Below are 14,565 nucleotides of genomic sequence, written 5' to 3'. Positions count from 1 at the left end.
TTTTATGCTGTTGGAAATCCTATCTTAAGGGCCCTTGATCATCATCTGCTTGCCCTGATTGTAATACTCTTCTTACTGCATTACTAATAATAGTTACCATTTTATTGAGTGTTTGCTTAATAAGAGCTTTATATAAAATTTTATTTAATTCTCATTATTATGAAGAAGACATTATTACATCTGTTTTTACTGATGGGGAAACTTGAGTGTAGTAAGACAACCCACCCAGCCCAGCTGGACAGAGGGAGACTGATTCGCTTCAGATCTGTCTGTTCCAAAGCCCATGTTCTTTAACCCGTGGCTGTCCACTGGACACTTCACCATTTGCTTATCTGTCTCTCCTGGTAAACCTAAGCTTCCCAAAAGTGGGAACTGGACATTGTTTGCATTCCAAGATTACATTTATATTTCAAGCTCTTTTAAACTAAAAGCAGTTTATAGTGTATAACATCAGAAATGTTAATGTAAGTGAAATGTAATAGCTTATTAAGAATCTTTCTTATTGAAAATGACAGCATTTCCCATTCTGACAGAAAACTTGAAGCTTTAGGACTTGTTTTTTAGACGTATGGCCAGTCTCTGCCATGCTAACAATTTGAATTTACTATATTTGGCTTTGCATTAGTGTTCACTAAGTACTCACTTAATCTTCTTTTCAGGTTATAAGCTTCTTTCATCATTGCAATACAGGACCTGGCTCAGTGCTTGTGTGCTTAATACATATTTGATTTTAATTTATTTCAGTGTCAGTATTAATGTTGATCTGAAGTATTTTTAGATTATTTCAGTTGTTTGGAATTCATCAGCGAGCAAAACAATGATCCCTGCCTTCACCTGAGTTTATGTCCTGGTGAGGGTGCACAGATGAGGACCAGTAACCACAATAGAAAGTTTATTTAATGTGTTAGGTGATAAGTGCTATGGGAAAAAGAAGGTAGAGCAGGGTAAGGGTGGTCAGAGAGGCTTAGATGAAGAATTGAAGAAGGTGACAGAGTTATTACAGCTGTTAGTAGATACTTGGGCATGCCCCAGGCAGAGGGAACAGTGAGAGCTAAGATCCAAAGGAGGGGGCCTAGCTAGTTAGAATTAGCAGGGAGACCACTGTGGCTGGCGTAGAGTGGATTGCGACAGGTGGGTGGGGGTATGACGGAGTTGTGGGGAGATGACATCAGAAAGGAGGTAAAGGGGGCATGGACGTTGTTTTCACTTTGTCAGATGAATTTGGCAGGATGTGTATGCATGTTAAACAAAAATTCTTAGAAGCTGAGTGTCTTTGGAATAAGGATAAGAAATTTAACTTACTCTTTTCTTAATTCCTGATTACATTTGTATATCTTTATTTGTGGCAGTTTGAATTTTGCATTTTTTATAGCCCGTTAATATTCAGAAACTTGAATTTCCAGGTCAGTTTACAATATTAATAATCTCTATATTTCTTGATTTTTTTTTTTTTTTAAACAGGAGTATGCTGTTGCTGTTCCGCTTTGCGTCCTCGCTACAAACGCCTGGTGGACAACATATTCCCTGAAGATCCAAAAGTAATTTGATCTACATCTACTGATCCTTCTCTTTGCTGACCCATTCTGCCCCCCGCTGACCTCCCTAAGGTTTCCCCAATTTCGTTTCTCTACTTTTACCCCTACATCTCATCATTTGTACTACTTTTTTTGTACTTTTCCTTTTTTAACTCTTAAATGACCCATGCTTGCTTGTCTAGTTTTCAGATCCTTTTAGTAGATTAGGCAGAAATCTGGAAAAATGGATAATTGATGTTCTTTTATAGTTTATATAGTGTCTAATTTAAGTAACACTGTCTCATTAATTTATGTTCATTAATTTATGAACCAGTACCAGATTAAACTAAGTGCTCATGATACCACTATGAACAGAGAGAAGTTTTTCTACTCTCATTATGCACATGTATAAGTAAATTGGTAATTACAATTTGTTGTGAAAAACTATTGTACTAGACTAATGAAGTATGGGCTGCTACTGGAGTAGATAGGAGTGATACCCAATTTGGGTTGAGAAGAAAGCCTGGAGGAGATAAAAATCTAAGCTAAGATCCAAAGAATAAATAGGGATTGTCCTCACAGTTTTTAGAAGAGAACTGAGAGGTAAAGAAAGATGGTTTCAGGCAGAGTTTTTCTTTTTGCTTAAATACTATTTAATTTTTTAATAACAATTATTTTATTTGTGAAGATTACTGGTTTCAAGGCAACTGGTTGGGGTGATTTTGTTTCACATTGCCTCAACCTTTCTAAGACTGCTGTAGTCTCATGTTAAATGAATATGAACAAAAAAAAAAGTTACGTGGCTTTTGACTTTCAAAATTTGCTTTAAAATGTAACAACCTATATAAAGCTTTTGGTTATCTCAACGTTAACTTAATGTTGATATATCTTATTTTTAACCAAATCTGTTTAAACTTTCAGTTATGTAAAGGAGGTTAATCAATTAAATATTATTGGCTGCCAGATATCCTGGATAATTTCTGACATATTAAAAATCCTAAGATACAGTACCTGCCTTTAAGGACCTTTCCATCCAGTAACTGACATAAAGCAGAAACATACTAAATATGAAATTACAATGCATAAATCGTCAGTAAAGTAAATCAGGTGGGAAGTTTTTGCCTCTAAAGCAAGGAGGTATCACTGTGGGTTGGGAACCTCCAGGAAGCATTCACAGAGGAAATGAGATTTACTAAGCTTTGAAGGATGTATACCATCTGGAGAGGTAGACAAGATTAGTCTCTTTATTGCAAGTGAGGGGAAAGAGAAAAGACATGGGAAAGCAAGACATATATTTGAAGCCTAGAGCAAGTTATCCATCAGACTTCAAGCAAAGGTTTACATAACCTAATTTTAGAGTGTAAGGGTGGTAATCATGTTGACCATGATTTCTCATTTGAAATTTCAAATGTTATCAGTTAGAACGCTGAATATCCAAATAATTATTCTCCTGAGAAGTCTGGGATATATGGTTACTGAAGGTAAGGTGGAGGCCAGATTTTAGAGGATTGTGAATGACAAGCAAGGCCTCTCTTTAGTCACTTTAACTCGTAGGCAGTGAGGGAGCTTTGTACACTTGATCATCGAAATGACCACAGGTAAATTAGAGAAAGAATCCTTGTTTTTGGCAAGGATTTATATAAAATTTATTTAAATAGCAGTCTTTAAAATTAGATTTTAAAAAAGGAAAAGATCTGCATGAACCTTGGATACATATGGCAAACATTACTCAATTTGCCATATTTCTTATTTTTAATTTATTAAAACAAACAAGTCTGTGTTACGTCCATGATGGGTCAGACAGTAGATACCCAAAAGCAGAAGCAAACATGTCATAGTCCCTGCCTTGAAAGAAAAATCCAGTAAGGGGGACAGATAAACAATTTCTTAAAATTAGTAGCCAGATGATCTTGGGCAAGTCCCTTGGTTTCTCATCATGTAATGGAAGTAATAAATAGTACCAGTCTCATAATGTTCTCATGAAGACTAAATGAGTTAATGCAGCTCTTTGCTCACTGTTGCTTTCCTAATGTCTATCATAGTGCCTGACACATTGTTGGCACTCAATGTTTGTTTAATGAATGAAAAGATGATCTGATAAAATATAATAGTGGAGATAAGTACTGTGAGCTAAAAGAACATGTAGTTGGAACATCTCACCCAAACTTGAAGCGGGGGTTGTTGGGAGGGTGCAGCACATTTTTGGAGGAAGCTAAGACCTAAAGGATGAGTAGGGATTATCCATGTGAACTGGAGAAGGGTTCCTGGGCAAAGAGATAAGTTGAGTGAAAGAAGTCTTCCACAAAAGATATGATTTGTAAACTGTGTGATTCTATTTATGTCAGAGGCATGCTGATTCATAGTGATAAAAAGCAGAGCAATGGTTGCCTGAAGAGGGAGAAGTGGCCTGCAAAGGACATAGGGAATCTTTTGTAAACAATGAAAATGTTCTGTACATGTTGAACATCCCTAATCCAAAAATCTGAAATCTGAAATGCTCCGAAATCCAAAACTTTTTGAGCACTGACATGATACTCAAAGGAAATGCTCACTGGAGCATTTTGGATTTTGAATTTTTGAATTAGGGTTATCTAAGTGGTTAAGTATCTGCAAATATTTCAAAATCTGAAAAAATAGCCAAAGTTGAAAGCACTACTGATCCCAAGCATTTTGGATGAGGTATCCCCAACCCGTATCTTATTTTTAGCAGTGTCTTCACAGTTGTATACAACTGTCACATTTCCAATTACATACTGTAAGTCAATGCAGTTATTTATATATGGATTATCCCTCAATAAAATTAGTAAGGGATTAAAAATATAGGAGAGATACAATTGTATTTAAATGATGATGTGGAGGAACTGATACAGAGGGAGAGGTGGAAGAACTAGGAATAAGAGAGGCCAACTGATAGAGCCAGATCATGGAACTGTGTGTGGAAGACAGCTAGAGCAGAGGCAAACCAATTCCTCCTAGACAGGAAAACTAGATTCCTTCACTTTGCCTAGGGCAGGGTTTCTCAACTTAGGCTTCAGTTGACATTTTGGTCTAGATAATTACTTACTTTTGGGGGCTATTTTGTGCATTGAGAGATATTTAGAAACATCCCTGGCCTCTACCTACTAGATCCCAGTACCCACCTTCACCTATCTATGACAACCCGTAATGCCTTTAGACATTGCCCTAGAGGGGCTCAGTTACCCCTGGTTAAGATCTACTGGCCTAGCAGGCATTGAGAAAGCAGGGATGTTTTGCCAGTAAATACTAATCTGATGGCTTCCACCTTCTTCGAGAAAGAGAAGAGCTCATTTGCTGTCTGAGAGAGGAGAGAGGCACAAAGTAGCAAGTTTGAGGAAAACAGAGTAGGTGCAGAATATGAGGGGGTGACTCAACTAGGAAAACAGCAAAATAGCCAAAGAACATTGAGGGACCAGTTGAAGGTGAAAACACACATCTACACAATTTTTGTTGTAGATTCTAACATAGTTTTCCCTTTTTCTCTTCTCACCTATTCCAATATTCCTAAGCAACACTTACTTGGGTTATATATGGCCAAGAAACTTATGTGGTAATTGGGGAGAATGTATGCACCTGTTGCACATCATCTTTTAAAAGGCAGCGACAAATGACCATTTTAGAATCCCATATCAGGGACCTGTTGTTGCTTTTTAAATATGTTGAATAAGTATAGATTCTACAGCTCTGAATACCTTCTCGTTTATTAATTACAACAAAAACTTATAATGATATCACTGACTTCTGAATCATTAAAAAAGCCATATGTTGACTATCGTGTAAGTAAATGAGTAAAACAAGCTTAATAACATTTCACATTTTTAAACTGAAACAAATTTTGTTTGAAATCTTTTTACATCTATATCCCATTGCCTAGATACTACAGATAATTGAGCTATGTCTCTATAAAGGAAGATGTTAAGAGTCTAATTTACTGTTTGTGTTTTACGTAAATGGGGCATTTAAAAAAAGTTTTGAAAGTTCTATGTATCCATCATGGTGAATATTAGCGCTAAGGAGGTTATGTACAGAAGGGTTATTCATAAATACCATTTAATCCCCAATCCAAAAAGGGAAAATGTAAAGCAGGCAACACTTAAAAATAGAATAAGCATGAAAATATAATCTATCTTGTTTTTCTTATTATTTTTAGGATGGCCTTGTGAAAGCTGATATGGAGAAATTGACATTTTATGCAGTATCTGCTCCAGAGAAACTGGATCGAATTGGTTCTTACCTGGCAGAAAGGTTAAGCAGGGATGTTGTCAGACATCGTTCTGGGTAAGGAAACTAAAGGCTGCTAAAATAGTATCTTTGGAAAATTCTTTCTAGACTTTTAAATCATTCTATAGATTATTTTGCAGTTTAGTGCAACAAAGATAATATATAGAGGATAAAACATTGTAATATTATACAAAGAAATGTATAGTACTCTGATAGATGCTGTGGCTTTTAGTACTTTCCTGGTGGTCAGGTTTTGTGAGTAGACTATGTTAGTTTCCTGAGTTACCTTTAGCTTGTGACTATTGATTTTTGAGACTTTTCTAATGGAAAATAGTAGAAATTGACTCACTTAGTCTATCAGTGCAATACTGTAATTTAAAAATCAATCTCTAAATTGAAAACAAACAGAAAGATCCTGTTAACCAGATGATTTTTTTTCTCCACACAGCTTCAGTTTTACCTCTCAGAGGAGTAATAAGAAAGAACTGTGTTAGGCTTAGGTATCAAGGCCCAGGAAATTCAAGCATGCTGATTTGGAACTGTGCTAGCTATACTCCTACTGATAAATAGAAGTCTGCCATCCTACTATAGTCTCTGTGGTCGCACAAGAATAACTTTGCAATTTGGATTATAAATGCTTTCTCATTCTGTCATTTTATGGTCCAAGTTTATTGGAGTATTCTATTCTCCAAGTGATATATTAGCTTTCTGTACCTTTGCGTTGTTACCACTTAGAACATTTTAGTAAATCATGGCACACGTAGCTTTATGGTTGATTGTTGAAGGAAAAGTGTCTAAAGACTGAATTTTAATTGTTTTTTAGATTTACCCTTTAAAAATTGATACATGATATTTTACATATTTATGGAGTACATGTGAGTATTTGTCACATGTACAGAATGTGTAAAGATCAAGTCAGGGTATTTGGGCTATCCGTCACCTCAATTTATCATTTCTGTGTGTTGGGAGTATTTCAAGTCCTTTTCTAGCTACTCTGAGATATACAGTACATTGTTGCTAACTTTAGTCACCCTACTGTGCTATTGAATATTAGAACTACTTCTTTTATCTGATTTTGTAAGTTTGTATTCATTAATCAAACTCTCTTCATCCCTGCACACCCTGCCCCCCCAGCCCCACTTACATGCCCTTCCTAGCCTCTGGTGTCTGTCTGAATTTTAAGTACAAGATGTAAAATCTGATGAATTGTAAAGTAATATTTATGAGGTTTTTAAAATAATGTTCTGTTGCTGATAGTGTTTTATCTACTCACATTTAGACATATAAGTAGCTTATATTGGAAACTGTCACATTACTATAATAATTATTTTGGGTCAGATACAAGTAAATATGGTTGAAAGTCTGGAAAATAGAAAATGTCCATATTTACAAAGAAAAATATACACTAAGTTAATGTTAAAGAAGCTCAGCTAGTTAAGGAGAAAATGGAGGAATACAGTGTATATTTTCTGTATGCTTTGATAAAAGGATTATTTTATAACCAAGATATTAGTGCTGAGAATTAAGATTTTACTGAGGAGTCACTAAATTTGGATTTCTTTCTTCAGTGTATTTCAATAGAATTATTTAAGTTCTTCCAATGGAAAGCACTTAGGAGAATTAAGAGAGGTAGAAATGCTTTGACATTATTTTTCTCCTACACGTAGGTATGTTTTGATTGCTATGGAGGCACTGGACCAACTTCTCATGGCTTGCCATTCTCAAAGCATTAAGCCATTTGTAGAAAGCTTTCTTCATATGGTGGCAAAGCTGCTGGAATCGGGGGAACCAAAGCTTCAAGTTCTTGGAACAAATTCTGTGAGTAAAACTATTCTGTTGCTAAATTTATGCTTAATTAGCATATCTAGAATTAATTGCTTCTTAGAATGACTTTACCTGGTAAAGACGAATTCCCTGAATAGGGCATTTGAACAGTCAACACAAATTAAGATAATTAGAATACTTTGCTGCTCACTTTTTCTGCTGTTTCTTGTAAAATCTGTGGTATTAACTGATAGAATATTTGCCTGTAAATGAATACATACCTGTCATTTTTATTTTCTCTTGGTCTTTTATTGCAACACTCACTTTGTGTTCTACATTCCTTTTGAGTTTCATGCCTTTTCATTAATTAAGGTTGTTTACATTTTTATGGCTGGTATGAATAATGCTGCTATGAAGATTTGTGTACAGGTTTTTGTGTGGATGTGTGTTTTTCATTCTCTTGGGTATATACTTAGTAGTGTAATTGCTGAGTCATGTGGTAACTGTGTTTAACTTTTTTCCAAAGTGGTTGCATTATTTTACATTCCCACCACCAACATGTGAGTGTTGTTTCTCCACATCCTCATCAGTGCTTGTTATTGTCTATCTTTTTTTATTTTAACCATCCTAGAGGGTCTGAAGTGGTATCTCATTGTGGTTTTGATTTTCATTTCCCTAATGACTAATGGTAAAACTTTGCATATGCTCATTGACTCTTGGGTATATTTTCTTTGGAGAAATGTCTATTCAAATCCTTTCCCTCCTTTTTTCAATTGTCTTTTTATTGTTGAGTCGTAAAAGTTCTTTATATATTCTTGGTAAGAGTTATTTATCAGATACATAATTTGCAGATATCTTCTCCAATTCTATGCTTTTGTCTTTTCACTTTCTTCACGGTATGCTTTGAGTCACTAAAGTTTTGATTTTGATGAAGTTCAATTGCTTTTTTTTTCCTTTTGTTGTTGGTGTGTGTGGGTGTGTATGTGTGTTGGGGGGGTGGTGGACAGGTGTGCTTTCAGTTTCATATCTAAGAAACTATTTCCTAATCGAAGATCACAAAGGTTTACTCCCATAGTTTCTTCTAAAGAGTTTCACAGTTTAGGTTTGTATTTAATAATCCGTTTAGAGTTAGCTTTTTTATGTGGTGTGAATTCAGCATTCAGCTTTATCCACATTTTGCATGTGGATATTTAACTATGCCATTACTATCCGTTGAAAAGGCTCTTCTTTTCCTTTGAATGGTCCTGAATGGTCTTTGAATGGTCTTAAAAATAAATTTACCATAGAAGTTAAGGTTTTGTGTGTTTATTCTTTTTTAGACTGCTTCTGAACTATATCTGCTCGCCACATTCATTTTCTTCTCTCTTGAACCATTGTCCCTTAAAATAAGTTTGGGGAAAGCATACCTACTTTAAAAAGAAAATACAGTGGTAATATTTATTCTCTTGTCTTTAGTTTCATTGTATCACCTTCAGTCTTTCAGTTCCAACTTCTTCTCTGAGAAGCTTTAAGGTGTTCAACCTACATGAATACTGTATGTTTCCATTCAGAGTTTTAATAAAAAAATAACAATCATATATTACCTGCTATTGTTTATGGATAACTATTTTCTGGTATAGGACAGGAAGAGGAAGTATACAAGATGCTGACAGTACGGATTCCAGAGTCTGACCACCCCAGTTTGAACTACGCCTGTACCGCTTTCTAACTGTATACCTTGAGCAAGTTATTGATTCTCTCCTTACCTTGGTTTTTCATCTGTGAAATGAGGATAATGAGAATACCAATCTCACAGGATTGTTGTGTGACATGAGTTGATATATATGAAGCTCTTGGAAGAGTGCATGGCACTGTTATTACTGGTAGCAAGAGCATTAAATAAGCCCTCATTCAAAATTCTTAATATGATTTTTTTCACTTACTTCAGCAGGAATATATTGGGTATTTCCAAATGCATTTAGATGATGTGACAAGCTTAGTTTCAGGCAAGGTAGCTACTTAGGGCTTCTCCGGTTTTGTTTACATTAAGTGAGGAACATTTTGGGGAAGTGGCTTACTAGCTAGGGGGAGAATTTTAGTATACATTTCCAGAAATGTCTTTCCTTTCACCCAGCAATGCCGTTAGATTGTTTTAATGAGTTGTTTGGGCAAAAGGCCAAATTCCCCAGTTACCTACCTTAATTTGAGTGAATTTTATTAAATGAAATGCCATATTATCTTGACCAACATTAATTACCTAGTATTTACTAGTGGTCTAATTTTCTTAGTGGTGCTGAGTGCCTTATGTTGTCGAACACGACCAGTACTAATTTAAAATTTATTAATGGTCTTCGTACAGTTTAATTTGTTGACATTTTCCTCTTCATGCTAATGCCAACTCAATATGACAGTAATAGATGCAATGTATTTCGGTTCTCCTTTGTTTCAAAAACTGTGCTAGATACTTTTTGTTTTTACCTCTTTTTTATTGTAAACTGTTTCAAATATAGAAAAGTGTGGAGCATAATATAGTATAGCTGTATACCTACTGATTCAAGAAAGAAAAATATTAAATAATATCAATAAATAATATATAATTTTTGTTATAAATAATAATACATAATGGTAATACATGTTAATGCCGTGCAACATTGGTTCATGTTTTTAAAGAAATAATACAGTATATGCTAGATATTTTACATATATTATGTCATGATTCTCGAAAACCCTTCAAGCTTAGAAATATTTTCATTTTATAGATGAGGAATTACAGCTAAATAACTTGTCGAAAGACAGTGAAGTAATGCTGTATATAATAGGGGGATTCAATCTTAGGCCTTTCCTACTTCAAAGCTTGTGTTCTTTGTGCAATGATAAATATGTTGTCATTATTATGGATTAAGATTTAGGGAAAGCATAGATTACATTTCTTCTTTTTTCTTCCTCTTGTTTTCTAAAAGTTTATTATTAAAAAGTTTCTTTTGGATTGGGTGCAGTGGTTTATGCCTTTAATCTGGGCGCTTTGGGAGGCCAAGGCAGGAGGATCATTTGAGGCCAGGAGTTCAAGAGCAGCCTGGGCAACATAGCGAAATCCCCATTGTTACAAAAATAAAATTAAATCAAAAAATGAGACAAGTTTGGTGGTGCATGCCTGTAGTCCTGACGCCGTGGGAGGCTGAGGTGGGAGGATTACTTCAGCCTAGGAATTCGAGGCTCAGTGAGCTATGGTCACACCACTGCACTGCAGCCTGGGCAACAGAGCAAGACCCTATCTCAAGAAAAGAAAGTTTCTTCTGTATTAATGTCGTATTTGATATTTTGTTTGTTTCTTATTTTTATATTGCTTGTTAATATGGTGGTGTATGAAATTAAATGTATTTGGTCCACACTTTCAAGAAGGTAATATATATTGTTTATATTATTTGTGTTTTTTAGTTTGTCAAATTTGCAAATATTGAAGAAGACACACCATCCTATCACAGACGTTATGACTTTTTTGTGTCTCGATTCAGTGCCATGTGTCATTCCTGTCATAGTGATCCAGAAATACGAACAGAGTATGTATTATTTTACTTTATGATCTATAGTCAGTAATTTAGAGATGCATATTGTGTTTATATGTTACATAATGATTACCAGAGGAAGCAAGAATGTGGCTGAAATGCGGCTTTCCATTGCTGTTAGAAGCTGTCATTACTGCCTGAAGTAGCACAATGGGAATGGCTTTCCAGCTCACTAAAATGCAGTGTTTACTGGTGCCTGGAATGTCTCCTCATGCTCTGCTTACTCTGTCAGATCCTGTCCTTCTATCATTTCTTCCTGCTTGTGTTCTAATCCTTCCACGTGGGTCTCCTTGCCATTTCTTGAACACTTTAGTCACACTTCTCCTCAGGCCCTTTGGACACATTGGTCTTGGTCCAAAAAACAATTCCCTAGTGCCCACATGGCTTGTTACCTCACTTTGTTCAGATTTCTGCTCAAATGACACCACATATCACAAGAACCCTCCCCAGCCACCCTTTTTTAATGTCACCCCTCTCATTCCATCCCTAGTTATCTTTATCTTTTTTTATCATGTATCTCTTTGTTTCTTGCTCCTCTATGGAATATAAATTCCAGGAGGGTGAGGACTTTGGTTTGAGGACTGCAGTATTGCTAATACTTTGAATAGGGCCTGGTACATAGTAGGCTCTCAGTTAGTACTTTTTGAGTGAATAAATAGATAAATGGAATGAATGTATGTTACTGAATCACTATCCATCTGAGGTTGTCATGACAACTATCTTGGACATTTTTAAACATTTCTTCTAGATGTATCCTACTAAAAATCTGGAGTCAAATATTTTATAAACTCAATCTGTAGGTAGATAGAATGAGAAATACAGAAATGAGAAACTTGAAGAATTAAAGTCAAAATGACTTTGGGAAACGTAGAAAGTAATTTGAGCGTTACTATCTTACATCTAAAAACCAAGAAATCAGCCAGGATTTAAAGTTACTGTGGGCAGTTGATAATCAAGATATAGAATGCTTTATAATTTTTACTTTTATTTTAAAATAAAGAAAGGAATGTACAGAAATAGTACTAGCTTTTAGTTAAAGCATACAAGCTATAGTGCTGGTTTACATGAAACAAAAATAAGTATAAATGTTATTTTAACTTGGAGAAAGAAAGTTTAAAGGTGATTAAATAGTTATTTTCAGGTATAAGATTTATTTTTGTCTGTGATGCTGGTGGTATAATTTTTGGTCAGTAGAGTATAGGCCATTTAGAGTCCTGCTATTTTTCCTTTATTATGAAGTGTAAAGCCTTCTCAGAGGTGAAAAACACTATAATTACCTTATAAGAATTAGTTTTCTGTTTGTCTCCATCACCAGGAAAATTCTTTGTTCTCTCTCTCAAGGATATTTTTTAAATGTTTATGAGACTGTTCTCTCTCTTGAGAGGCTAGTAAGTTTTAAATGGGGCAAAAAGATACAAAGATTAGCTAAAGAAAATGGCAATTTTTTCGAGATTTTAACATTTTTGCTTTCTTTCAAAATATAGAAAATATCTGGAATGTAGTATGTTTTTTCTAAATATTTATCATTCCCTAGTGAAATATCTTGTCTTTTGAATGTATTTTTACCTGTTTTTCATTACTGCTTCCAAGAAAAACTTTCATATTTTCTGTAAACCAATGAAAGGACTTATAGTACCTTTTGCTAATTCTATGTCTTTCCAATATTATATCGTATTTGAAGTTCCAGAATACCAAAATTTTATTTGAATTCCTGTAAAACAAATGAGTAAACTAAAATGCTATTTAATATAAAATACTTAGTTTGATTATTTTTGCTTTACCTTAAATAAAAGCCCTTTTGATTTTCTTTAAGTATATTTATATTCTGAGTTCTAACTTAGATAAATCATTAGTCCCTTTATTTTTTTTACCAAGCTCTTATCAAGTAGAACTCCAGGGGACATGGACAGTAGGAGATGGAGCTGGTAAATATTAGGATTTTCTTATTTTCCTTGAAGAACTGGTTCCCACTTGTAGCATCACAATCTTAATCTCTAACTCTGATTTTCTGAAGAAACTTCAGCTGTGGTAGAAATTACCACCACCATCACCATCATTGTCATCATCCTCATCGTGGTTAGCAGCAAACAGGAACAGCTAACACTTAGTGCTTACTGTGTGCCAATTATTGTTTAACCACTTTACATGAATTAACTCATTTAAATTACTCAGCGTTTCTATGCTGTAGATGTGGCAGTTGTTCTATTTTACTGATGGGAAAGCTGTAGAATTCCTTTTGGGGGATCATGGCTAGAATGTGCTGATTAGTCTAGACGTTAGATCTGGATAGGATGAAGCTGTGTAGCTGTAGTAGCTATTGGTAGTTACCACCAACACCACCCTTTAACCTTGAACAAGGGCACCACTATCTGCTGCTGCATCATTTAGGCTGCTGTCTCACAAGGCATGATACAAGTTTCATCTTGTTTGTTCATGTGCTCCATGCCACCTTGTGCTTGGCCTTCTCATCACCCAAGGTATAGCAGCAGGTATGTAAAGCAGGCACCTTTTGGAGCAGTGTTAGGCCTTGCCCACTGTGACAGCTGCACCGGAATCTCTCTCATAAATCTTCTTTATGTTTTAAAAAGTAGCATGTATAGACACAGCTTTGAAATAGGCAAAATTTGCCTTTGTGTCTTCCAATTCATTTTTCTCACCTGTTCAGTATCATATTACTGCCACCTCCCATTCTCCGTCTGCTACTCTTGAATGCCTGCATTATTTTGCCATGGGGATGTAAAGCAATGTCACCTCCCTCCCCATATCTTCTATTCTTTAAACCTATTTACTGTTTTTGGAAGACAATGCTAGGTAAACTGAATAAACATCTAATTGGTGAGTATTTTAGACAATAGAAAGAAAGGAAGTAAATAGCCATCATATTAGACCAGAAGGAAAATGTTTTGAGACTAATTGGGACACCAAGTTAGCTCTGCTTGAGATTTTGTTCTGTTACAGTTTTTAGAAACTGTTTACAAGTCACTTTTCTTCTCATTCTTGAACCTATAGATTTTTATTTTCTTTTGCTTTTTTGAAGAAGTATAAGGAAGAGCTTGAGGAGGTTTGGTGCTATGATCTGGGATGGGAGGATAAGGCAGCATTCTGTCACTACTATATTGATACATTTTAAGTCACATTATCCGATTATATGATAATGTATATGTGTTTATAGACACATTTGTATATATATGGCTGAGGTTATCTGTGCTCCATTTCTATAGTTCTTATTTGTAATACCTTTTAAAAGAACCAGCTTAGTCTTCTGTCTAGGTGGACTAAGGGAGTTGAAGGGCTGTTAGGGAGGAACAGTGAGAAGTCTGAAGAAGCATGAAGGGTGTTCAGAACAGGGAAATCCTGTTTTCTCTCAGCTCTTAAGACTTCCAGGTAAGAAATGGAGTATCACTATCATTTTAAGAAAACCTATGTTGTTGATTTTTTAAAATAGAAAAATAGATATTTCTGTATTTTAGAGTCCTTTTAACTTTTTAAATGCTGATTTTAAAAAC

The 14,565-nt window shown here is 35.0% G+C and overlaps 1 protein-coding gene across 10 annotated transcripts in view; it reads left to right on the top strand.

Annotated features, from left to right (window-relative positions):
- Positions 1-14,565, top strand: part of EFR3A (EFR3 homolog A) — a 103,977-nt gene that overhangs the window by 36,468 nt on the left and 52,944 nt on the right. For 7 of the 10 annotated variants that reach the window (XM_030938285.1, XM_010380302.2, XM_030938290.1 and 4 more), the window contains exons 2-5: positions 1,462-1,538; positions 5,683-5,810; positions 7,421-7,571; positions 10,932-11,053. In XM_030938285.1, the coding sequence (XP_030794145.1) occupies positions 1,462-1,538; positions 5,683-5,810; positions 7,421-7,571; positions 10,932-11,053 (478 nt within the window). Of the gene's footprint in view, positions 1-1,461; positions 1,608-5,682; positions 5,811-7,420; positions 7,572-10,931; positions 11,054-14,565 lie in introns of all 10 variants that reach the window. The other 3 variants (XM_030938288.1, XM_010380303.2, XM_030938292.1) reach the window with 1 other exon arrangement.

Source organism: Rhinopithecus roxellana, chromosome 9 (assembly GCF_007565055.1).
Source record: "Rhinopithecus roxellana isolate Shanxi Qingling chromosome 9, ASM756505v1, whole genome shotgun sequence".
Lineage (NCBI taxonomy): Eukaryota > Metazoa > Chordata > Mammalia > Primates > Cercopithecidae > Rhinopithecus > Rhinopithecus roxellana.
This window is presented reverse-complemented; position numbering and strand designations above follow the sequence as displayed.